The sequence below is a fragment of the Pecten maximus genome, chromosome 5 (assembly GCF_902652985.1).
Source record: "Pecten maximus chromosome 5, xPecMax1.1, whole genome shotgun sequence".
NCBI lineage: Eukaryota > Metazoa > Mollusca > Bivalvia > Pectinida > Pectinidae > Pecten > Pecten maximus.
In genome coordinates this window covers 2,158,142-2,183,021 of record NC_047019.1, presented here as the reverse complement: position 1 = coordinate 2,183,021, position 24,880 = coordinate 2,158,142, and the positions used below count along the sequence as shown (strand labels likewise).

The window sequence follows — 24,880 nt, the reverse complement described above, 5'->3', positions numbered from 1 at the left end:
CAAAAACTATCATACTTATGGAATGTGGTCTTGATTATCATGCACATTGTTGTCATTTATCCGTATTCTCGAAAACCCCATAGGGACTTTTCGAAAATTGGAGATTCCCGCCGATCTTTCCTGCGTTGTGCTTGACTTTCATACTCAAAATACAAACACTTGGACAGCAAATTGTGATATATTTCATATTGATGACACTTCTGCACTTTGATATTAATAAAATTAAAGCACATAATTGGATCTTGGTGATGATTTCAAATAGAAATTATCGATAATTATGTGTCTGGTTTTCAAGTTTTCTCCAATATGGCGTCTAGTGAAGACTGAACCGAGCGACCGCAAAGGATTGTGGGAAGGCCAGGGGCCACTATGTAAACACAAGGGCAAATAGAGAGCTGCCAATCTCTGTATATATGTCTCTGATTTGTTCTACAGAAATTTTAAAAAAATTGAGGAGGGGCCAGCAAATGGGGTTGCCACAACAGGGATGAGAATCAAGGAATTAATTTATATCATAATGACCTAATCTGATCCATATGTCAGCAGTCAGGTTACTCTGTAATTTTCATTGTAAATTTTAACATCTTATCATATAAAAGAGCTTGTCTTTGCAGCGGTGGTTCCGTGGGTGTTTCCAAACCTACGTTTAGACTCTATATATAATTTTTAAAATGCAGATCTAACGAACAAGTTTTTGAGGGTGGAGTGTTATTCGAAATCTACCACTCCACAGTTTATATATGATGGTTTATTTCTCACACTCTGCTTCAGGTATACATGCATACACTAATACTTCGAAATAGAGGGAGCATGCGGCTGCATGTCCTAGCATGAATATATTTTTATTAAAATGAAAACTGACATTTATACACCTTATAAAATGCGTCAGTAATATTCACAAAGAGCTTAATAAACTAAAAAAAATAACTGTAAAACAGAATTGCTGTTCAATTCCCATAGAAATAGGCCTACTACGTACCTGCACCTTTCCGAGTAAGGAAATCGGCCGGAGTGTTCAAATTTGACGCCATGATAGTTCGAAAATGTGGCTAATTTTTGTGTATCTATTAGTGATTTGAGAATTTTTTGTTGTGGTGGACCTGACAGTGGTATCTTTTATCAAAGACATTTATACATAATACATTCATTTTGGACGGATACTACTTGAGGGGATGGCATGGGATTAATAGAAACATCAACACGAAATGGAAAGTGGCAATACGAAAGTAAACAGTGAAAGTGAATCCCAGCTTTATTTGTCAAGTGAAAGTGAAAGTAACTATCCATGGTTACATCAGCACGTGCTTGTAAGTAGGTTCTGTCGATGATAACAATCATGAAATTAGATTACCTTATATATCCCACATCTTTTCTTTATTTGAAGCGAATATTTTCTAATGTGGACTTTTTTTCCTATTTACTGAAGTCAATGCTCGTTTTAAATTTGGCACGAGGCCAAATAAACAGATCAACATTGACATTTCTGCTGGTTTCATGATTGTTATATCGACCAAGGGCATGTACACAGCACGTGCACGGTTTAGATTTGTAAAATCATAAATTAATGAGTAGATAAAATAAGTGCACGTGAAATTATTTAGTTTGGACTGCCTCCTTTTTACAAACGGAACTCCAAACATGGGTCAAGTAAGTCATTTTGCCACCTTGTACATTTTTGTGAAAACTTTGGGATTCTTTATCATTATAGATGTAACAAAAATGAGTCGATGTGGCTTGTACATAGTGTTAAATATAGTCTCTGTCACTCAGCTGACTGAGCGGGTCGGTGTGACTTGTACATATAGTGTTAACCCCGAGGGCATACGACGTTGTATCAACGTTGATTATAGGTTGAATTATGGTCGCGACGTCGACAACCATTTTACAACGTCGATCAGACGTCGAAACCAAACCGTGAAAACAACGTGGATGCTATGACGTTGTATCAATGTTGAATAAACGTTACGTTGTGGTCACGATATTGGCAACATATTTTCAACGTCGATCAGACCACCGATTACGTCCGTGATCAGACATTGAAATGAACATGTGGAAGCAATGTCGGACAACATTTACAGCAGATGTATATAATATATATGAATTTGAAAATGTGCACATACTTATGTCTCATTACCTAACAGTTATGAAATTTGAAATGAATATGATATTCACAAGGAAGATATATTTTGCTTTATTGACACATTTTACGATTCTTTTCAAAGCATGTAAAAGCGCAATTTAGCTGCACATCATCAAAATCCTCGTTCTGCAGAGGCGAGACCCTAAGTCCACATACACGTACGTGTACCATCCCCAAGTTGTAAAGTTTGTTTGTCTAGTTTCGCGTTACTTGATACTAATAACGCCTTCCGCGCAGCAGCGCCTTTATCTTAGCACATATGGCTTTTCCGGAGGCCTTGGTCAAGCCAACGTGACTTATGCTATTTTGAACATGAGACTGAAGTATTGCACGCCTACGGTTAACCCCTATAATGTCAGTACATCCCAAACTCGAATTATCATAAAATAGATACTGATTTCTTCTATAGGTGGTTTAACTGTTGAGTGTTAGAGTTGTTAAGAGTATATTGTTGGATATTTGTTTTAAGGTGCTTAACATTGTAACACTACAAACAAACCAGATATCCGGAGTACACAAGTACAGTATTCAGAATGTAAACATTAATTTAACTCTAAAGACAATAATACCCGTTAGACCGCCTTATGCAACCATTTTGTAGTTCAAATTAATGTAGGACACAGTTCCGTGAAGGCATGCTTTGGTTCACCCCTGAGACAGTGTATAATTAAAAAAAAAATGATATAATCCATTTGTTTAATTACTTTATACAAAACGGGATATGAAGACGTTAGATCTAACAACACATGAAGTCTCATTGGTTGTCATCAGTTGCTGTCATGTTCCGGACCTGCGTTCGAACTGTGGTGATCGGGATTAAGAGTCTAAATTAAAAAACATGGATACTTAATTGACGATTTTTGTTTATTTTATTACCTACTAAAGCGTGTTAATTACAGCAACATTTCTCCTTTTGTGTTGAAATAACAAACACTCAGAAATGCGACCTACATACAACCGCTTTACAAACATTGTTACGTATTTCAGCAGTAGAGATACTGTCAAAATCTGCTTAACTTGCGCTTAAGAAGTGTATACAAAATCTGAGTGTAGTTTTGCAGATTTTAGAAATATTTCTTGTGCTAGAATAAGTAACAATGCAAAACATAAATCAGGTTGAATAAAGGTCGCATTTCTGACGTCGGTTCAACGTCTGATTCAGACTGCTGCGCAATGTTGAAATGATGTTAGGACGTTGTAAAGACGTTGTATTGACGTCAGATTTCCGACGTCGGTACAACGTCAGGTTCTGATGTCTAGAAAACTTTCATTTTCAACCAAAATTCAACGTCTAAACAACGTCAGAGTATGACATTGTTTCAATGTCATTCCGACGTCATTTGCCCACTGGGAATATGGTCAACTGACAGAGTGGGTATATGTGGCTTGTACATAGTGTTAAATATATATATAGTCTCTGTCACTCAGCTGACTGAGCGGGTCAGTGTGACTTGTACATAGTGTTAGATACAGTCTCTGTCACTCAGCTGACTGAGCGGGTTGGTGTGACTTGTACATAGAGTTAAATACAGTCTCTGTCACTCAGCTGACTGAGCGGGTTGGTGTGACTTGTACATAGTGTTAAACTCAGTCTCTGTCACTCAGCTGACTGAGTGGGTATATGTGGCTTGTACATAGTGTTAAATATATATATAGTCTCTGTCACTCAGCTGACTGAGCGGGTCAGTGTGACTTGTACATAGTGTTAAATATATATATAGTCTCTGTCACTCAGCTGACTGAGCGGGTCAGTGTGACTTGTACAAAGTGTTAAACTCGGTCTCTGTCAGTCTGCTGACTGAGCTTGCTTCTTGGGCTCGGGAGTTAGAGCCTGGTATTATCACATTGGAGTCACAGATTCAATTCCTGTTGGGGCAGAAATGTGTATTCCCCCCTTTCTTTCACACAGTATACCAATGACCACTTGCAAAGGGAGCAGATTTCTTTGGCTGAATGTACATTACATAAGTATGTTAAGTAAGAGCTTCCTTGACATACTTGGTAAAGCATGTGACTGTACAATGCTGAGTTTAATTATGGTTGGCATTGTACTTGATGGAAATGAGGTTTTTCCTGTTCTCGTTATTCAAAATCAAAATCCTTAGATAGATTAACTTTGAGGTAGCCATTAAGTTTGAAGTACAATTGCATCTAATTGCGTGCTTTTATTTTTCATTTAATGCTTTAACTATTTAGATTGTTTTGGAACATCAGAAGCTAAATTTTCTTTTAAAGTATGTCTTAGGTGTCAGCGGAATGTACTAAACTTTTAATCTAATTCAAAACACAGAGAATTATATTCATATCATTGTTATTGCAGCTCGCCAGTTGGATAGTTGACCCTCGGCCATCAATGGACTGGGATAATAGCTACCAGAAGACACCAAGTCAGGCAAGTCCATTTTACTTTATTAGGTCACCAGAGACAAAGTCTAAGTTGACCTATTGCGATCGCCTTTTGTCCAACGGCTTTACAATTTACATTTTCAACTTCTTCTCAATTACCAACAGGCCCAGAGACCTGATATTTTTATATAAAAAACATGAAATGGAAAAAATAAAACTAGTGATGTTTTAATAAAGATTTGTTTTCATATTATAATACATCAAGAGGTGTTTGTGAATAATGTAGATCTTGTTGACAGTGGTGTAATTTTTTTAATGAATCTTTCTTAATTTTCTAAAGTTTAATGATCTGTTATTTTATTGCATTTTTTTGTACCAGGAGTTAGACCACCAGTATTCTCCGTCAAAATGGTCGAAGCGAATGGAAGCTGATGTCATAGTTGCTGAACATGCACAGGTTATAGGGATCGGTAATATATATATATGGGTTATATACATATAAATACCTTTGGCAATATTAATCCCCAACTTTTATTAATCAGGCTGCTTGAATTAGTGATAAAAAGTCACAAAACATGATGCATCTTTTTTAAGGATTTGTTATATATTGATTTAAATTTTAAGAGTATAACTATGTAAACTTGAAATGTTAAATTGAAAAATATAATACTATTGTGATTTGACATAATGTTGTGATGGTGCAACACCGGGGCTATTTTCCTAGTTTGTCTGTTTAAAGGCCCCTGGTGAGCGGTTTATTGTTTAGTATATTTTGCTTTCATTATTTTTCATTTCAGAAAGTGAACATGCCAAACGAGATGTGGATTGTCAACTAGACATTCCGTATGGAAAGAAACCCAAACAGAAATTAGATATACTAGGAGCCAAATCCTTACCACCAGGTAGGATTATATATGGCCTAGCTGTTTTAAGGAAAGTTGTCTTCCCTTCATGCAATTATGTTTTATTGGAAACAGTTGTTTACATGGTAAATGTATGAAATGTGAAGATGTTGGTCAATGTATTATAAAACACAGACATTATTCCTGTGAAAGTAATCACTATAATTAGTTACATGTCTACCACACAAGTTTCATCAAAATCTGATCATTCTTTCAAAAGATATTGTGCAGAAAGTAATAATTAAGCCAATCAGATCACAGCAGCCTCACAGAATATGATGATAATCAAACTTGAGCGAGGGTTTAGGTAATAAGTCTACCAAATAAGTTTCAACATTACCAGATTATTCCTTTAAAATGATATTGTGCGGAAAGCGAGTCCGAATGGACGGACGGAAGGATGGACGGACAGACTGAGCCTGTTTGTATGTCCCCCGCTAACTTCTCTCTCTCTCTCTCTCTCTCTCTCTCTCTCTCTCTCTCTCTCTTTTAAATCCCTGGACTAAATGAATATTTCAGATCTTAAACAAAATCTAGGGATAACTAAATATTTCTCACCAGATTTTCGTATATTGTTTTTGTTTTTGCAGATGCACCTATCTTTGTTTACATTCACGGTGGATACTGGCAATTTTTAGAGTAAGTTTTCTTTGTTGTTTATATCAGTTTTTTTTAATTTTTATTTACCATATACCTTGAATTATACCTCTGTCACTTACCAGTTTAGTTACCAAGGTATCTAGCATGCAATGCCATATCATGTGCAAAAAGCTCAAGTTTAAGCTCAAGTTTATGATGGATATTGACTACATATACACAGGCTCAAAACAAAGTCATTTGAATTGAGCTTGTGATGAAGCATGTCTGGAAGCCTCTGTAATATGATTGGCATTTTAGGTAATGTTTGTGTTTTCTTATTGACAGGAGAGAGAAGTCTAGCTTCATGGCAGCCCCCCTGGTAAAGGCTGGTGCTGTGGTAGTACCTATTGGATATGAGTACGCCCCTGAAGGTTTGTGTCGGCAGTATAGATAATTTTTAAAAAGTATACACACAAACTAGGTTTCCTGTATTGTTAATGGAGACCCCTGTAAAGCTAACCTAACTGTGACACATATATCGGCACATCGTAAGCCTGTATCCAGTTATATTTGTTGAACACCAGAACGCTTAGCAAAATACATGATAATCAATAAATTTATCTTTCTTAACTGCAGCAAATATGGATGAAATAGTGGCCCAGATCAAGGTTGCAGTGACCTATATTATCAAATGGGCAAATCAGCGGGGTTCAAGGTAAGACATCTTAACCAACTTTATTTTTCAGGTTTTGACTTTGAATACAATTTTGAAATGAACAAAGCTGTGAATTACATCCATTTATCCTCAACCTGAGGATTGATTTATTATAAGGGGAATGACCAGTACAGAGCCTAATGTTTCATAGTATAACTATGTTTTATAAAATGGAGTATTTGAAAATGAAAAGTAAACATTTCAACGTAATAGTCTGTTAAAGTTTGGATAGGAACCAAGGTCTGCCTTTGTCCTTACAGAGGCGTGTATCTTTGTGGTCACTCCGCAGGGGCCCACCTAGCGGCCATGATGCTCAGCGTTGATTGGATGACAGAGTGTGATCTAACCACAGACATAATTAAAGGTACACTTTCTCCAAATTTATTCCAGGAATGTATTTTTGTCTCTGTCATAATTTTCTCTCAGAAAATTTGATGGTACTCAGAAAAATGGAACATTTGATTGTACTCAGATAAACAGAAAATTTGGTGGTACTCAGATAAATGGAACATTTGATTGTACTCGGATCAACAGAAAATTTGATGGCATTCAGATTAACAGAAAGTTTGATGGTGACCTGGTGTTTTATGTGATTTAATTCTGTCAGAGTGACCTGGTGTATTATGTGATTTCTGTCAGAGTGACCTGGTGTATTATGTGATTTCTGTCAGAGTGACCTGGTGTATTATGTGATTTCTGTCAGAGTGACCTGGTGTTTTATGTGATTTCTGTCAGAGTGACCTGGTGTTTTATGTGATTTCTGTCAGAGTGACCTGGTGTATTATGTGATTTCTGTCAGAGTGACCTGGTGTTTTATGTGATTTCTGTCAGAGTGACCTGGTGTATTATGTGATTTCTGTCAGAGTGACCTGGTGTATTATGTGATTTCTGTCAGAATGACCTGTATTATGTGATTTCTGTCAGAGTGACCTGGTGTATTATGTGATTTCTGTCAGAGTGACCTGGTGTATTATGTGATTTCTGTCAGAGTGACCTGGTGTATTATTTATGTGATTTCTGTCAGAGTGACCTGGTGTATTATGTGATTTCTGTCAGAGTGACCTGGTGTATTATTTATGTGATTTCTGTCAGAGTGACTTGGTGTATTATGTGATTTCTGTCAGAGTGACTTGGTGTATTATGTGATTTCTGTCAGAGTGACCTGGTGTATTATGTGATTTCTGTCAGAGTGACCTGGTGTATTATGTGATTTCTGTCAGAGTGACCTGGTGTATTATGTGATTTCTGTCAGAGTGACCTGGTGTATTATGTGATTTCTGTCAGAGTGACCTGGTGTATTATGTGATTTCTGTCAGAGTGACCTGGTGTATTATGTGATTTCTGTCAGAGTGACCTGGTGTATTATTTATGTGATTTCTGTCAGAGTGACCTGGTGTATTATGTGATTTCTGTCAGAGTGACCTGGTGTATTATGTGATTTCTGTCAGAGTGACCTGGTGTATTATGTGATTTCTGTCAGAGTGACCTGGTGTATTATGTGATTTCTGTCAGAGTGACCTGGTGTATTATGTGATTTCTGTCAGAGTGACCTGGTGTAATATATGATTTCTGTCAGAGTGACCTGGTGTATTATTTATGTGATTTCTGTCAGAGTGACCTGGTGTATTATGTGATTTCTGTCAGAGTGACTTGGTGTATTATGTGATTTCTGTCAGAGTGACTTGGTGTATTATGTGATTTCTGTCAGAGTGACCTGGTGTATTATTTATGTGATTTCTGTCAGAGTGACCTGGTGTATTATGTGATTTCTGTCAGAGTGACTTGGTGTATTATGTGATTTCTGTCAGAGTGACCTGGTGTATTATTTATGTGATTTCTGTCAGAGTGACCTGGTGTATTATGTGATTTCTGTCAGAGTGACTTGGTGTATTATGTGATTTCTGTCAGAGTGACCTGGTGTATTATTTATGTGATTTCTGTCAGAGTGACTTGGTGTATTATGTGATTTCTGTCAGAGTGACTTGGTGTATTATGTGATTTCTGTCAGAGTGACCTGGTGTATTATGTGATTTCTGTCAGAGTGACCTGGTGTATTATGTGATTTCTGTCAGAGTGACCTGGTGTATTATGTGATTTCTGTCAGAGTGACCTGGTGTATTATGTGATTTCTGTCATAGTGACCTGGTGTATTATGTGATTTCTGTCAGAGTGACCTGGTGTATTATGTGATTTCTGTCAGAGTGACCTGGTGTATTATTTATGTGATTTCTGTCAGAGTGACCTGGTGTATTATGTGATTTCTGTCAGAGTGACCTGGTGTATTATGTGATTTCTGTCAGAGTGACCTGGTGTATTATGTGATTTCTGTCAGAGTGACCTGGTGTATTATGTGATTTCTGTCAGAGTGACCTGGTGTATTATGTGATTTCTGTCAGAGTGACCTGGTGTAATATATGATTTCTGTCAGAGTGACCTGGTGTATTATTTATGTGATTTCTGTCAGAGTGACCTGGTGTATTATGTGATTTCTGTCAGAGTGACTTGGTGTATTATGTGATTTCTGTCAGAGTGACTTGGTGTATTATGTGATTTCTGTCAGAGTGACCTGGTGTATTATTAATGTGATTTCTGTCAGAGTGACCTGGTGTATTATGTGATTTCTGTCAGAGTGACTTGGTGTATTATGTGATTTCTGTCAGAGTGACCTGGTGTATTATTTATGTGATTTCTGTCAGAGTGACCTGGTGTATTATGTGATTTCTGTCAGAGTGACCTGGTGTAATATGTGATTTCTGTCAGAGTGACCTGGTGTATTATGTGATTTCTGTCAGAGTGACCTGGTGTATTATTTATGTGATTTCTGTCAGAGTGACCTGGTGTATTATGTGATTTCTGTCAGAGTGACCTGGTGTATTATTTATGTGATTTCTGTCAGAGTTACCTGGTGTATTATGTGATTTCTGTCAGAGTGACCTGGTGTATTATATGATTTCTGTCAGAGTGACCTGGTGTATTATGTGATTTCTGTCAGAGTGACCTGGTGTATTATATGATTTCTGTCAGAGTGACCTGGTGTATTATGTGATTTCTGTCAGAGTGACCTGGTGTATTATTTATGTGATTTCTGTCAGAGTGACCTGGTGTATTATTTATGTGATTTCTGTCAGAGTGACCTGGTGTATTATGTGATTTCTGTCAGAGTGACCTGGTGTATTATTTATGTGATTTCTGTCAGAGTGACCTGGTGTATTATGTGATTTCTGTCAGAGTGACCTGGTGTATTATGTGATCTCTGTCAGAGTGACCTGGTGTATTATTTGATTTCTGTCAGAGTGACCTGGTGTATTATGTGATTTCTGTCAGAGTGACCTGGTGTAATATGTGATTTCTGTCAGAGTGACCTGGTGTATTATGTGATTTCTGTCAGAGTGACCTGGTGTATTATGTGATTTCTGTCAGAGTGACCTGGTGTAATATGTGATTTCTGTCAGAGTGACCTGGTGTATTATGTGATTTCTGTCAGAGTGACCTGGTGTATTATGTGATTTCTGTCAGAGTGACCTGGTGTATTATGTGATTTCTGTCAGAGTGACCTGGTGTAATATATGATTTCTGTCAGAGTGACCTGGTGTATTATTTATGTGATTTCTGTCAGAGTGACCTGGTGTATTATGTGATTTCTGTCAGAGTGACTTGGTGTATTATGTGATTTCTGTCAGAGTGACTTGGTGTATTATGTGATTTCTGTCAGAGTGACCTGGTGTATTATTTATGTGATTTCTGTCAGAGTGACCTGGTGTATTATGTGATTTCTGTCAGAGTGACTTGGTGTATTATGTGATTTCTGTCAGAGTGACCTGGTGTATTATTTATGTGATTTCTGTCAGAGTGACCTGGTGTATTATGTGATCTCTGTCAGAGTGACCTGGTGTATTATGTGATTTCTGTCAGAGTGACCTGGTGTATTATTTATGTGATTTCTGTCAGAGTGACCTGGTGTATTATGTGATTTCTGTCAGAGTGACTTGGTGTATTATGTGATTTCTGTCAGAGTGACCTGGTGTATTATGTGATTTCTGTCAGAGTGACTTGGTGTATTATGTGATTTCTGTCAGAGTAACCTGGTGTATTATTTGATTTCTGTCAGAGTGACCTGGTGTAATATGTGATTTCTGTCAGAGTGACCTGGTGTATTATGTGATTTCTGTCAGAGTGACCTGGTGTATTATTTATGTGATTTCTGTCAGAGTGACCTGGTGTATTATGTGATTTCTGTCAGAGTGACCTGGTGTATTATTTATGTGATTTCTGTCAGAGTTACCTGGTGTATTATGTGATTTCTGTCGGAGTGACCTGGTGTATTATATGATTTCTGTCAGAGTGACCTGGTGTATTATTTATGTGATTTCTGTCAGAGTGACCTGGTGTATTATGTGATTTCTGTCAGAGTGACCTGGTGTATTATGTGATTTCTGTCAGAGTGACTTGGTGTATTATGTGATTTCTGTCAGAGTGACCTGGTGTATTATGTGATTTCTGTCAGAGTAACCTGGTGTATTATTTGATTTCTGTCAGAGTGACCTGGTGTATTATGTGATTTCTGTCAGAGTGACCTGGTGTATTATGTGATTTCTGTCAGAGTGACTTGGTGTATTATGTGATTTCTGTCAGAGTGACCTGGTGTATTATGTGATTTCTGTCAGAGTAACCTGGTGTATTATTTGATTTCTGTCAGAGTGACCTGGTGTATTATGTAATTTCTGTCAGAGTGACCTGGTGTATTTTTTATGTGATTTCTGTCAGAGTGACCTGGTGTAATATGTGATTTCTGTCAGAGTGACCTGGTGTATTTTTTATGTGATTTCTGTCAGAGTGACCTGGTGTAATATGTGATTTCTGTCAGAGTGACCTGGTGTATTATTTATGTGATTTCTGTCAGAGTGACCTGGTGTATTATGTGATTTCTGTCAGAGTGACCTGGTGTATTATGTGATTTCTGTCAGAGTGACCTGGTGTATTATTTATGTGATTTCTGTCAGAGTGACCTGGTGTATTATGTGATTTCTGTCAGAGTGACCTGGTGTATTATGTGATTTCTGTCAGAGTGACCTTGTGTACTATGTGATTTCTGTCAGAGTGACCTGGTGTATTATTGATGTGATTTCTGTCAGAGTGACCTGGTGTATTATGTGATTTCTGTCAGAGTGACTTGGTGTATTATGTGATTTCTGTCAGAGTGACCTGGTGTATTATGTGATTTCTGTCAGAGTAACCTGGTGTATTATTTGATTTCTGTCAGAGTGACCTGGTGTATTATGTGATTTCTGTCAGAGTGACCTGGTGTATTATGTGATTTCTGTCAGAGTAACCTGGTGTATTATTTGATTTCTGTCAGAGTGACTTGGTGTATTATGTGATTTCTGTCAGAGTGACCTGGTGTATTATTAATGTGATTTCTGTCAGAGTGACCTGGTGTATTATGTGATTTCTGTCAGAGTGACTTGGTGTATTATGTGATTTCTGTCAGAGTGACCTGGTGTATTATTTATGTGATTTCTGTCAGAGTGACCTGGTGTATTATGTGATTTCTGTCAGAGTGACCTGGTGTAATATGTGATTTCTGTCAGAGTGACCTGGTGTATTATGTGATTTCTGTCAGAGTGACCTGGTGTATTATTTATGTGATTTCTGTCAGAGTGACCTGGTGTATTATGTGATTTCTGTCAGAGTGACCTGGTGTATTATTTATGTGATTTCTGTCAGAGTTACCTGGTGTATTATGTGATTTCTGTCAGAGTGACCTGGTGTATTATATGATTTCTGTCAGAGTGACCTGGTGTATTATGTGATTTCTGTCAGAGTGACCTGGTGTATTATATGATTTCTGTCAGAGTGACCTGGTGTATTATGTGATTTCTGTCAGAGTGACCTGGTGTATTATTTATGTGATTTCTGTCAGAGTGACCTGGTGTATTATTTATGTGATTTCTGTCAGAGTGACCTGGTGTATTATGTGATTTCTGTCAGAGTGACCTGGTGTATTATTTATGTGATTTCTGTCAGAGTGACCTGGTGTATTATGTGATTTCTGTCAGAGTGACCTGGTGTATTATGTGATCTCTGTCAGAGTGACCTGGTGTATTATTTGATTTCTGTCAGAGTGACCTGGTGTATTATGTGATTTCTGTCAGAGTGACCTGGTGTAATATGTGATTTCTGTCAGAGTGACCTGGTGTATTATGTGATTTCTGTCAGAGTGACCTGGTGTATTATGTGATTTCTGTCAGAGTGACCTGGTGTAATATGTGATTTCTGTCAGAGTGACCTGGTGTATTATGTGATTTCTGTCAGAGTGACCTGGTGTATTATGTGATTTCTGTCAGAGTGACCTGGTGTATTATGTGATTTCTGTCAGAGTGACCTGGTGTAATATATGATTTCTGTCAGAGTGACCTGGTGTATTATTTATGTGATTTCTGTCAGAGTGACCTGGTGTATTATGTGATTTCTGTCAGAGTGACTTGGTGTATTATGTGATTTCTGTCAGAGTGACTTGGTGTATTATGTGATTTCTGTCAGAGTGACCTGGTGTATTATTTATGTGATTTCTGTCAGAGTGACCTGGTGTATTATGTGATTTCTGTCAGAGTGACTTGGTGTATTATGTGATTTCTGTCAGAGTGACCTGGTGTATTATTTATGTGATTTCTGTCAGAGTGACCTGGTGTATTATGTGATCTCTGTCAGAGTGACCTGGTGTATTATGTGATTTCTGTCAGAGTGACCTGGTGTATTATTTATGTGATTTCTGTCAGAGTGACCTGGTGTATTATGTGATTTCTGTCAGAGTGACTTGGTGTATTATGTGATTTCTGTCAGAGTGACCTGGTGTATTATGTGATTTCTGTCAGAGTGACTTGGTGTATTATGTGATTTCTGTCAGAGTAACCTGGTGTATTATTTGATTTCTGTCAGAGTGACCTGGTGTAATATGTGATTTCTGTCAGAGTGACCTGGTGTATTATGTGATTTCTGTCAGAGTGACCTGGTGTATTATTTATGTGATTTCTGTCAGAGTGACCTGGTGTATTATGTGATTTCTGTCAGAGTGACCTGGTGTATTATTTATGTGATTTCTGTCAGAGTTACCTGGTGTATTATGTGATTTCTGTCGGAGTGACCTGGTGTATTATATGATTTCTGTCAGAGTGACCTGGTGTATTATTTATGTGATTTCTGTCAGAGTGACCTGGTGTATTATGTGATTTCTGTCAGAGTGACCTGGTGTATTATGTGATTTCTGTCAGAGTGACTTGGTGTATTATGTGATTTCTGTCAGAGTGACCTGGTGTATTATGTGATTTCTGTCAGAGTAACCTGGTGTATTATTTGATTTCTGTCAGAGTGACCTGGTGTATTATGTGATTTCTGTCAGAGTGACCTGGTGTATTATGTGATTTCTGTCAGAGTGACTTGGTGTATTATGTGATTTCTGTCAGAGTGACCTGGTGTATTATGTGATTTCTGTCAGAGTAACCTGGTGTATTATTTGATTTCTGTCAGAGTGACCTGGTGTATTATGTAATTTCTGTCAGAGTGACCTGGTGTATTTTTTATGTGATTTCTGTCAGAGTGACCTGGTGTAATATTCGATTTCTGTCAGAGTGACCTGGTGTATTTTTTATGTGATTTCTGTCAGAGTGACCTGGTGTAATATGTGATTTCTGTCAGAGTGACCTGGTGTATTATTTATGTGATTTCTGTCAGAGTGACCTGGTGTATTATGTGATTTCTGTCAGAGTGACCTGGTGTATTATGTGATTTCTGTCAGAGTGACCTGGTGTATTATTTATGTGATTTCTGTCAGAGTGACCTGGTGTATTATGTGATTTCTGTCAGAGTGACCTGGTGTATTATGTGATTTCTGTCAGAGTGACCTTGTGTACTATGTGATTTCTGTCAGAGTGACCTGGTGTATTATTGATGTGATTTCTGTCAGAGTGACCTGGTGTATTATGTGATTTCTGTCAGAGTGACTTGGTGTATTATGTGATTTCTGTCAGAGTGACCTGGTGTATTATGTGATTTCTGTCAGAGTAACCTGGTGTATTATTTGATTTCTGTCAGAGTGACCTGGTGTATTATGTGATTTCTGTCAGAGTGACCTGGTGTATTATGTGATTTCTGTCAGAGTGACTTGGTGTATTATGTGATTTCTGTCAGAGTGACCTGGTGTATTATGTGATTTCTGTCAGAGTGACCTGGTGTATTATTTGATTTCTGTCAGAGTGACCTGGTGTATTATGTAATTTCTGTCAGAGTGACCTGGTGTATTTTTTATGTGATTTCTGTCAGAGTGACCTGGTGTAATATGTGATTTCTGTCAGAGTGACCTGGTGTATTTTTTATGTGATTTCTGTCAGAGTGACCTGGTGTAATATGTGATTTCTGTCAGAGTGACCTGGTGTATTATTTATGTGATTTCTGTCAGAGTGACCTGGTGTATTATGTGATTTCTGTCAGAGTGACCTGGTGTATTATGTGATTTCTGTCAGAGTGACCTGGTGTATTATTTATGTGATTTCTGTCAGAGTGACCTGGTGTATTATGTGATTTCTGTCAGAGTGACCTGGTGTATTATGTGATTTCTGTCAGAGTGACCTTGTGTACTATGTGATTTCTGTCAGAGTGACCTGGTGTATTATTGATGTGATTTCTGTCAGAGTGACCTGGTGTATTATGTGATTTCTGTCAGAGTGACTTGGTGTATTATGTGATTTCTGTCAGAGTGACCTGGTGTATTATGTGATTTCTGTCAGAGTAACCTGGTATATTATTTGATTTCTGTCAGAGTGACCTGGTGTATTATATGATTTCTGTCAGAGTGACCTGGTGTATTATTTATGTGATTTCTATCAGAGTGACCTGGTGTATTTTTTATGTGATTTCTGTCAGAGTGACCTGGTGTATTATGTGATTTCTGTCAGAGTGACCTGGTGTATTATTTATGTGATTTCTGTCAGAGTGACCTGGTGTATTATGTGATTTCTGTCAGAGTGACCTGGTGTATTATGTGATTTCTGTCAGAGTGACCTGGTGTATTATTTATGTGATCTCTGTCAGAGTGACCTGGTGTATTATGTGATTTCTGTCAGAGTGACCTGGTGTATTATGTGATTTCTGTCAGAGTGACCTGGTGTATTATGTGATTTCTGTGAGAGTGACTTGGTGTATTATGTGATTTCTGTCAGAGTGACCTGGTGTATTATGTGATCTCTGTCAGAGTGACCTGGTGTATTATGTGATTTCTGTCAGAGTGACCTGGTGTATTATGTGATTTCTGTCATATTGACCTGGTGTATTATTTATGTGATTTCTGTCAGAGTGACTTGGTGTATTATGTGATTTCTGTCAGAGTGACCTGGTGTATTATGTGATTTCTGTCAGAGTGACCTGGTGTATTATGTGATTTCTGTCAGAGTGACCTGGTGTATTATGTGATTTCTGTCAGAGTGACCTGGTGTATTATGTGATTTCTGTCAGAGTGACCTGGTGTAATATGTGATTTCTGTCAGAGTGACTTGGTGTATTATGGGATTTCTGTCAGAGTGACTTGGTGTATTATGTGATTTCTGTCAGAGTGACCTGGTGTATTATGTGATTTCTGTCAGAGTGACCTGGTGTATTATGTGATTTCTGTCAGAGTGACCTGGTGTATTATGTGATTTCTGTCAGAGTGACCTGGTGTATTATGTGATTTCTGTCAGAGTGACCTGGTGTATTATGTGATTTCTGTCAGAGTGACCTGGTGTATTATGTGATTTCTGTCGGAGTGACCTGGTGTATTATGTGATTTCTGTCAGAGTGACCTGGTGTATTATGTGATTTCTGTCAGAGTGACCTGGTGTATTATTTATGTGATTTCTGTCAGAGTGACCTGGTGTATTATGTGATTTCTGTCAGAGTGACCTGGTGTTCACAGTGTTCTAAAAGTGTTTTTTTTATATTTAACATCACATTGTTCTAAAAGTAAACCCATAACAATATCAATACAGGAGTTCCGTTTCAGTGGCTTTTCAATATGTTTATTCCTAAATACACGTAGTGAAACTCTTTGGAAAGGAGATATAAAATATGTTTCAGTATGGTAGCATGTATCCTTAAGTCACTAATCACATCTGTATGTTTTCTCTATATAGGTGCCATCCTTGTGTCAGGTGTGTTTGATATCCGTCCAATAGTCTACACCTACGTCAACGACCCCATAAAAATGACAAGGTAACAATAATAACATATCATTGTCAGAAATGGCTTATCAACAGATTAGTGTATGAAAACCCATGTTATTATAGTGAATTAATTTTTATATGTTTTTGTTTTAGTGAATCTGCCTGGAACAACAGTCCTTGTAAACATGTAGAGGCCATCGCCCACCTCAGTCGCCATAGAAACATACTAATAGCAGTAGGAGAGTTTGACTCACCATCATTTATAAAGCAGAGCCAACAATTTGAAAAGGTTTGTGACTTTGTGTACCTTGGTGGTACAGGAGTTTGGCTGTCTTCCATGTCTTCAGCAACACTTCAAAGCCTTTGCACAGAAAATTTGTGTTTTCATCATCTAATGATGTCGATACCCTAGGCTTGCATCCTTGAGATCCCAAATGTTTCATTAACTTTTGATCACTGAGAGAGATAATTTATTAAGAAGCCCGTTTATATTGAAAACCAAGCAATCCAAACACCAATCATCCACAGACTGTCAATTTTCCAAACCCTGCCTGTATCCCAAATAATACATAATGATGTTGTGATGAATCAATATCTGCACATTTATATTAACCAAACAGATCATAGGAAGGAGTAATGAAAAATACCCTGCCTGCACGGGGCCTCAAACTAGCATCCTCTCACTCTCTAGACAAACTTCCTACCACTAGGCTAAAGGGAAATTCCCCCTCCCCTGAACTAGTAAGGTGTATAGTTTCCACTTTTTCTTGTGTACTTTACAATATTTTTGAACAGTTAATGCTATACATGATGTACCGTAATAACACGATACTTGTCTGTACATTAACACGATACTTGTCTGTACCCTGATAACACGATACTTGTCTGTACTGTAATAACACGATATTTGTCTGTACCTTAATAACACGATACTTGTCTGTACCGTAATAACACGATACTTTGTCTGTACCATAATAACACGATACTTGTCTGTACCGTAATAACACGATACTTGTCTGTACCGTAATAACACGATACTTGTCTGTACCGTAATAACACGATACTTGTCTGTACCGTAATAACACAATACTTGTCTGTACCTTAATAACACGATACATGTCTGTACCGTAATAACACGATACTTGTCTGTACCGTAATAACACGATACTTGTCTGTACCGTAATAACACGATACTTGTCTGTACCGTAATAACACGAGACTTGTCTGTACCGTAATAACACGATACTTGTCTGTACCGTAATAACACGAGACTTGTCTGTACCGTAATAACACGATACTTGTCTGTACATTAACACGATACTTGTCTGTACCCTGATAACACGATACTTGTCTGTACCTTAATAACACGATACTTTGTCTGTACCTTAATAACACGATACTTGTCTGTACCGTAATAACACGATATTTGTCTGTACCATAATAACACGATACTTGTCAGTACCGTAATAACACGATAATTGTCTGTACCGTAATAACACGATACTTGTCTGTACCGTAATAACACGATACTTGTCTGTACCGTAATAACACAATACTTGTCTGTACCTTAATAACACGATACATGTCTGTACCGTAATAACACGATACTTGTCTGTACCGTAATAACACGATACTTGTCTGTACCGTAATAACACGATACTTGTCTGTACCGTAATAACACGATACTTGTCTGTACCTTAATAACACGATGCTTGTCTGTACCTTAATAACACGATGCTTGTCTGTACCGTAATAACACGATACTTGTCTGTACCGTAATAACACGATACTTGTCTGTACCTTAATAACACAATACTTGTCTGTACCGTAATAACACGATATTTGTCTGTACCGTAATAACACGATACTTGTCTGTACCGTAATAACATGATACTTGTCTGTACCGTAATAACACGATACTTGTCTGTACCGTAATAACATGATACTTGTCTGTACCTTAATAACATGATACTTGTCTGTACCATAATAACATGATACTTGTCTGTACCTTAATAACAAGATACTTGTCTGTACCCTGATAACACGATATTTGTCTGTACCATAATAACAAGATACTTGTCTGTACCTTAATAACAAGATACTTGTCTGTACCTTAATAACACGATACTTGTCTGTACCGTAATAACACGATATTTGTCTGTACCGTAATAACACGATATTTGTCTGTACCGTAATAACACAATATTTGTCTGTACCTTAATAACACGTACATGTCTGTACCTTAATAACACGATGCTTGTCTGTACTGTAATAAAACGATACTTGTCTGTACCGTAATAACACGATACTTGTCTGTACCGTAATAACACAATATTTGTCTGTACCTTAATAACACGATACATGTCTGTACCGTAATAACACGATGCTTGTCTGTACCTTAATAACAAGATACTTGTCTGTACCTTAATAACATGATACTTGTCTGTACCCTGATAACACGATATTTGTCTGTACCATAATAACATGATACTTGTCTGTACCTTAATAACACGATACTTGTCTGTACCTTAATAACACGATACTTGTCTGTACCGTAATAACACGATATTTGTCTGTACTGTAATAAAACGATACTTGTCTGTACCGTAATAACACGATACTTGTCTGTACCGTAATAACACGATACTTGTCTGTACATTAACACGATTCTTGTCTGTACCCTGATAACACGATATTTGTCTGTACTGTAATAACACAATATTTGTCTGTACCTTAATAACACGATACATGTCTGTACCTTAATAACACGATTCTTGTCTGTACCGTAATAACACGATATTTGTTGGTATCTCGATAACACGATATTTGTCTGTACCGTAATAACACGATATTTGTCTGTACCGTAATAACACGATACTTGTCTGTACCATAATAACACAATACTTGTCTGTACCATAATAACACGATACTTGTCAGTATCTCGATAACACGATATTTGTCTGTACCGTAATAACACGATACTTGTCTGTACCATAATAACACGATGCTTGTCTGTAACTTAATAACACGATACTTGTCTGTACCTTAACAACACGATACTTGTCTGTAACTTAATAACACAATACTTGTATGGCTGTTTTCAGGCATTAGATAGCCGTGGATTATCAACAAGATATTTGATGATTGAAGGCCTGGACCATTTCAACATTATCGAAAATCTTCGATTTGATGATTATCTTCTTCTTAAGGTTTGTAAAAAAGTCTTTTTAGCTCACTTGGTTAAAAAAAGCCGCTCACTTGGTTCAAAAGCCATGATGTTGTTTGTCTGTTGACAGTCTATCTGCCAACTTTTCTTCTTTAAAAACTTCTTTTCAAAAACAACTGTGTAAATTTAGACTAAACTTGGTCAGCAACCTCCCAGGATGCAGGAATTGAATTTGATATAAATAGAGGGTCTGGTCTCCCTGTAATTCCAAACTCTACCATAACGTGATAGTAGTGATGGTGGTTGAAATATTTATAGAAGAACATACACTAATAATTTTTCTTTAAAAAAAATCCTTTTGCAGGAGGTACTGGTGCTGTTGGAACTTGTTTGATGTCTCAAAGGTGTCTAGATCAGGGATTATTACAGTATTTGAACTGAAAAGAAAATGTTTTGTTTTTGCAGGACCATTGATTGACATTATGTTACAATTGCCATCAATTAATGATAAGTGTGGATCTCAGAATCTGCAACTGTCCCAGGGATGTCCCTGTCTGTCCCAGGGATGTCTCTGTCTGTCTCAGGGATGTCCCTGCCTGTCCCAGGGATGTCCCTGTCTGTCCCAGGGATGTCCCTGTCTGTCTCAGGGATGTCTCTGTCTGTCTCAGGGATGTACCTGTCTGTCTCAGGGATGTCTCTGTCTGTCTCAGGGATGTCCCTGCCTGTCCCAGGGATGTCCCTGTCTGTCCCAGGGATGTCCATGTCTGTCTCAGGGATGTCCCTGTCTGTCCCAGGGATGTACCTGTCTATCTCAGAGATGTCCCTGTCTGTCCCAGGGATGTCCCTGTCTGTCTCAGGGATGTCCCTGCCTGTCCCAGGGATGTCGCTGTCTGTCTCAGGGATGTCCCTATCTGTCCTAGGGATGTCTCTGTCTGTCTCAGGGATGTCCCTGTCTGTCCCAGGGATGTCCCTGTCTGTCCCAGAGATGTACCTGTCTGTCTCAGAGATGTCCCTATCTGTCCCAGGGATGTACCTGTCTGTCTCAGAGATGTCCCTGTCTGTCCCAGGGATGTACCTGTCTGTCCCAGAGATGTCTCTGACTGTTTCAGGGATGTCTCTGTCTGTCTCAGGGATGTCTCTGACTGTCTCAGAGATGTACCTGTCTGTCTCAGGGATGTGTCGTCCTTTAGAGTGACAGCCGTGGGACGTGTCATCCTTTAGAGTGACAGCCTTGGGACGTGTCGTCCTTTAGAGTGACAGCCGTGGGATGTGTCATCCTTTAGAGTGACAGCCATGGGATGTGTCGTCCTTGAGAGTGACAGCCTTGGGATGTGTCGTCCTTTAGAGTGACAGTCGTGGGATGTGTTGTCCTTGAGAGTGACAGCCGTGGGATGTGTCGTCCTTGAGAGTGACAGCCTTGGGATGTGTCATCCTTTAGTGTGACAGCCGTGGGATGTGTCATCCTTTAGAGTGACAGCCATGGGATGTGTCGTCCTTTAGAGTGACAGCCGTGGGATGTGTCGTCCTTTAGAGTGACAGCCGTGGGATGTGTCGTCCTTTAGAGGGACAGCCATGGGATGTGTCGTCCTTTAGAGTGACAGCCATGGGATGTGTCGTCCTTTAGAGTGACAGCCGTGGGATGTGTCGTCCTTTAGAGTGACAGCCGTGGGACGTGTCATCCTTTAGAGTGACAGCCGTGGGATGTGTCATCCTTTAGAGTGACAGTCATGGGATGTGTCATCCTTTAGAGTGACAGCCATTGGATGTGTCATCCTTTAGAGTGACAACCGTGGGATGTGTAATATCTTAAGGTTGACTTTAACATTATTGGGATTAAAGGACTACAATCTATGATTTTTTTTACAGGAAAATAAAAGTAATAATGTAAATGTATTGTTAGAATATATTTCTTACCTGTATATAGAAGGAAATTGTTGGGACTATCTACCTAAAATGTAAGAATGTCATATTGTTCTCAGTATTACATGTAGAAAATCAAACTATTCTCAGTATTGTGTTAATTGATCAGTCACGACTAATAATGTACAAAATTTAAGTTATTCTCAGTATTAAATTGTGTTAAATGATGGTGCTCAACTGAAAAGTAGAAAATCCAAACTATTCTCAGTATTAAATTGTTTTAAATGATGGTACTCAACTGAAAAGTAGAAAATCCAAACTATTCTCAGTATTAAATTGTGTTAAATGATGGTACTCAACTGAAAAGTAGAAAATCCAAACTATTCTCAGTATTAAATTGTGTTAAATGATGGTATTCGACTGAAAAGAAGAAAATCCAAACTATTCTCAGTATTAAATTGTGTTAAATGATGGTATTCGACTGAAAAGAAGAAAATCCAAACTATTCTCAGTATTAAATTGTGTTAAGTGATGCGACTCGACTGTAAAAGGTAGAAAACCCAGACTATTTTCAGTATTGCCCTGAGATAATTATGATGATTCGTGGGGTAATGTTTTAATAAATATTAAAACTCCATCGTGTTGTAAAACAGTACACTGTATTTGGTCAATTGTATCAACACAATGTGTTCAGACTTTAACAGAAATGAAATCCACATATATACACTCGTCCTTGCCTGTCTGGTAGAACGACTCCTGATTTCGGACTATGAATTATCAGTGCACCCTTTCTTTGCTCAAGAAATCCCACCAGAAAGATCAGCGGTAAATTGTAAGACTTTGATTTGTAAAGGTTTTCAGTAAGATTTTCATTACTATTAAATCTGTATTGCTGGAACTTAACAATATTTTAAAAATATAACTTGATGTTATTAATGCTATGACTTCAACCTGATGATGCTTTTGTGTCATATGTCTTTGTGGTGGAAGGTTAGATTTAGGTGATGGCCATAAATACATTTATATGTATAATTCATAAAGCTTACTTTTATCAATATATCTTTTTCAAAATTTACATTGTTTAAGTATTGTATTTTTAATTATTGTATGATAATTATTCACAATATTCAGCTAATTTTGATTGGTAAAAATGGGATTAGGCATGAATATTGTTGAGTTCTTAGTATTTAGAATTATGATTGCATCTCTATAATGTTCTTGAAGTAAATCTTAACAGTAAGTTATTTCAGTATAGTCAGTCAAACAAGCTTAACAGTAAGTTATTTCAGTATGGTCAGTCAAACAAGCTTAACAGTAAACTATTTCAGTATGGTCAGTCAAACAAGCTTAACAGTAAACTATTTCAGTATGGTCAGTCAAACAAGCTTAACAGTAAACTGTTTCAGTATAGTCAGTCAAACAAGCTTAACAGTAAACTATTTCAGTATAGTCAGTCAAACAAGCTTAACAGTAAACTATTTCAGTATGGTCAGTCAAACAAGCTTAACAGTAAACTATTTCAGTATAGTCAGTCAAACAAGCTTAACAGTAAACTATTTCAGTATGGTCAGTCAAACAAGCTTAACAGTAAACTATTTCAGTATGGTCAGTCAAACAAGCTTAACAGTAAACTATTTCAGTATGGTCAGTCAAACAAGCTTAACAGTAAACTATTTCAGTATGGTCAGTCAAACAAGCTTAACAGTAAACTATTTCAGTATATATGGTCAGTAAAACAAGCTTAACAGTAAACTATTTCAGTATGGTCAGTCAAACAAGCTTAACAGTAAACTATTTCAGTATATATGGTCAGTAAAACAAGCTTAACAGTAAACTATTTCAGTATGGTCAGTCAAACAAGCTTAACAGTAAACTATTTCAGTATGGTCAGTCAAACAAGCTTAACAGTAAACTATTTCAGTATAGTCAGTCAAACAAGCTTAACAGTAAGCTATTTCAGTATAGTCAGTCAAACAAGCTTAAGCTTAACAGTAAACTATTTCAGTATGGTCAGTCAAACAAGCTTAACAGTAAACTATTTCAGTATGGTCAGTCAAACAAGCTTAACAGTAAACTATTTCAGTATGGTCAGTCAAACAAGCTTAACAGTAAACTATTTCAGTATGGTCAGTCAAACAAGCTTAACAGTAAACTATTTCAGTATGGTCAGTCAAACAAGCTTAACAGTAAACTATTTCAGTATGGTCAGTCAAACAAGCTTAACAGTAAACTTTTCAGTATGGTCAGTCAAACAAGCTTAACAGAAAAAAATTTCAGTATGGTCAGTCAAACAAGCTTAACAGTAAACTATTTCAGTATGGTCAGTCAAACAAGCTTAACAGTAAACTATTTCAGTATGGTCAGTCAAACAAGCTTAACAGTAAACTATTTCAGTATAGTCAGTCAAACAAGCTTAACAGTAAACTATTTCAGTATAGTCAGTCAAACAAGGGGAACATCTCCAAGGCATTTTCATCTTCATTTCAAATATATAGAAATATTTAGAACGGTTGAAGTGAAATTCAAAACAAATCTTTGTTTCCTAATCCAAATTTTAGAATTCTTGAGTTGTTCAGTATAGAAATATTTTCAGAATTTTTTTTTGTGATTTTAACATTTGAATTCAAATTTTGTGGAGTGAAATTTAAATTTCTAAATAACTTTATTTATGTTCTGTATATAGATACTGAACCTGGTTATCCACAGGAAGGATATTAAAATAATGGTTCATAATGTATAGAAGTGTTCTGATCATTATAAGTTTCTCGCTGTTAATTGGTTTAGACACTCATCAAGAATTTTATACTGATGGTGTATTGCTTTTAAATACTGATTGGATACAGATTACGGTATTAATTGTTTTGTTTAACTAAAAATGTTAAATTCATGGATGCATGATTGAGAGAAGCTGCTATTATTAAGTAATATGATTTGATGCAAAACTCAATTAATAACTTAATAAACTTGGCTTTATGTAATATA

The 24,880-nt window shown here is 37.3% G+C and overlaps 2 protein-coding genes across 5 annotated transcripts in view; one reads left to right on the top strand and one right to left on the bottom strand.

The window, feature by feature from the left end:
* The window catches only part of LOC117326832 (coiled-coil alpha-helical rod protein 1-like), a 46,134-nt gene extending 45,073 nt beyond the window's left edge, over nucleotides 1-1,061 (bottom strand). Inside the window, exon 1 of the mRNA XM_033883596.1 lies at nucleotides 980-1,061. Coding sequence (XP_033739487.1) covers nucleotides 980-1,031 — 52 coding nt within the window. The 5' untranslated portion in view covers nucleotides 1,032-1,061. The remainder of the gene's footprint in view (nucleotides 1-979) is intronic.
* Nucleotides 1,062-1,125: 64 nt separating this feature from the next.
* On the top strand, nucleotides 1,126-24,880 carry LOC117326833 (kynurenine formamidase-like). Of its 4 annotated transcripts, XR_004532520.1 has the most exons (13): nucleotides 1,126-1,307; nucleotides 4,461-4,532; nucleotides 4,866-4,956; nucleotides 5,284-5,388; nucleotides 5,979-6,027; nucleotides 6,313-6,398; nucleotides 6,604-6,682; nucleotides 6,943-7,046; nucleotides 16,843-16,921; nucleotides 17,026-17,161; nucleotides 19,977-20,081; nucleotides 20,403-23,138; nucleotides 23,179-24,880. XR_004532520.1 is itself a non-coding variant. In XM_033883597.1 (12 exons), exons 1-12 carry the CDS (start codon nucleotides 1,206-1,208, stop codon nucleotides 20,430-20,432), a joined length of 1,038 nt encoding a protein of 345 aa, XP_033739488.1. In that variant the 5' UTR covers nucleotides 1,126-1,205; the 3' UTR covers nucleotides 20,433-24,880. The 4 variants fall into 4 exon arrangements, 3 of the variants coding, with proteins under 3 accessions (XP_033739488.1, XP_033739490.1, XP_033739491.1); XM_033883597.1 differs by having other exon boundaries at nucleotides 20,403-24,880; XM_033883599.1 differs by lacking the exon at nucleotides 1,126-1,307 and adding an exon at nucleotides 1,361-1,647 and having other exon boundaries at nucleotides 20,403-24,880.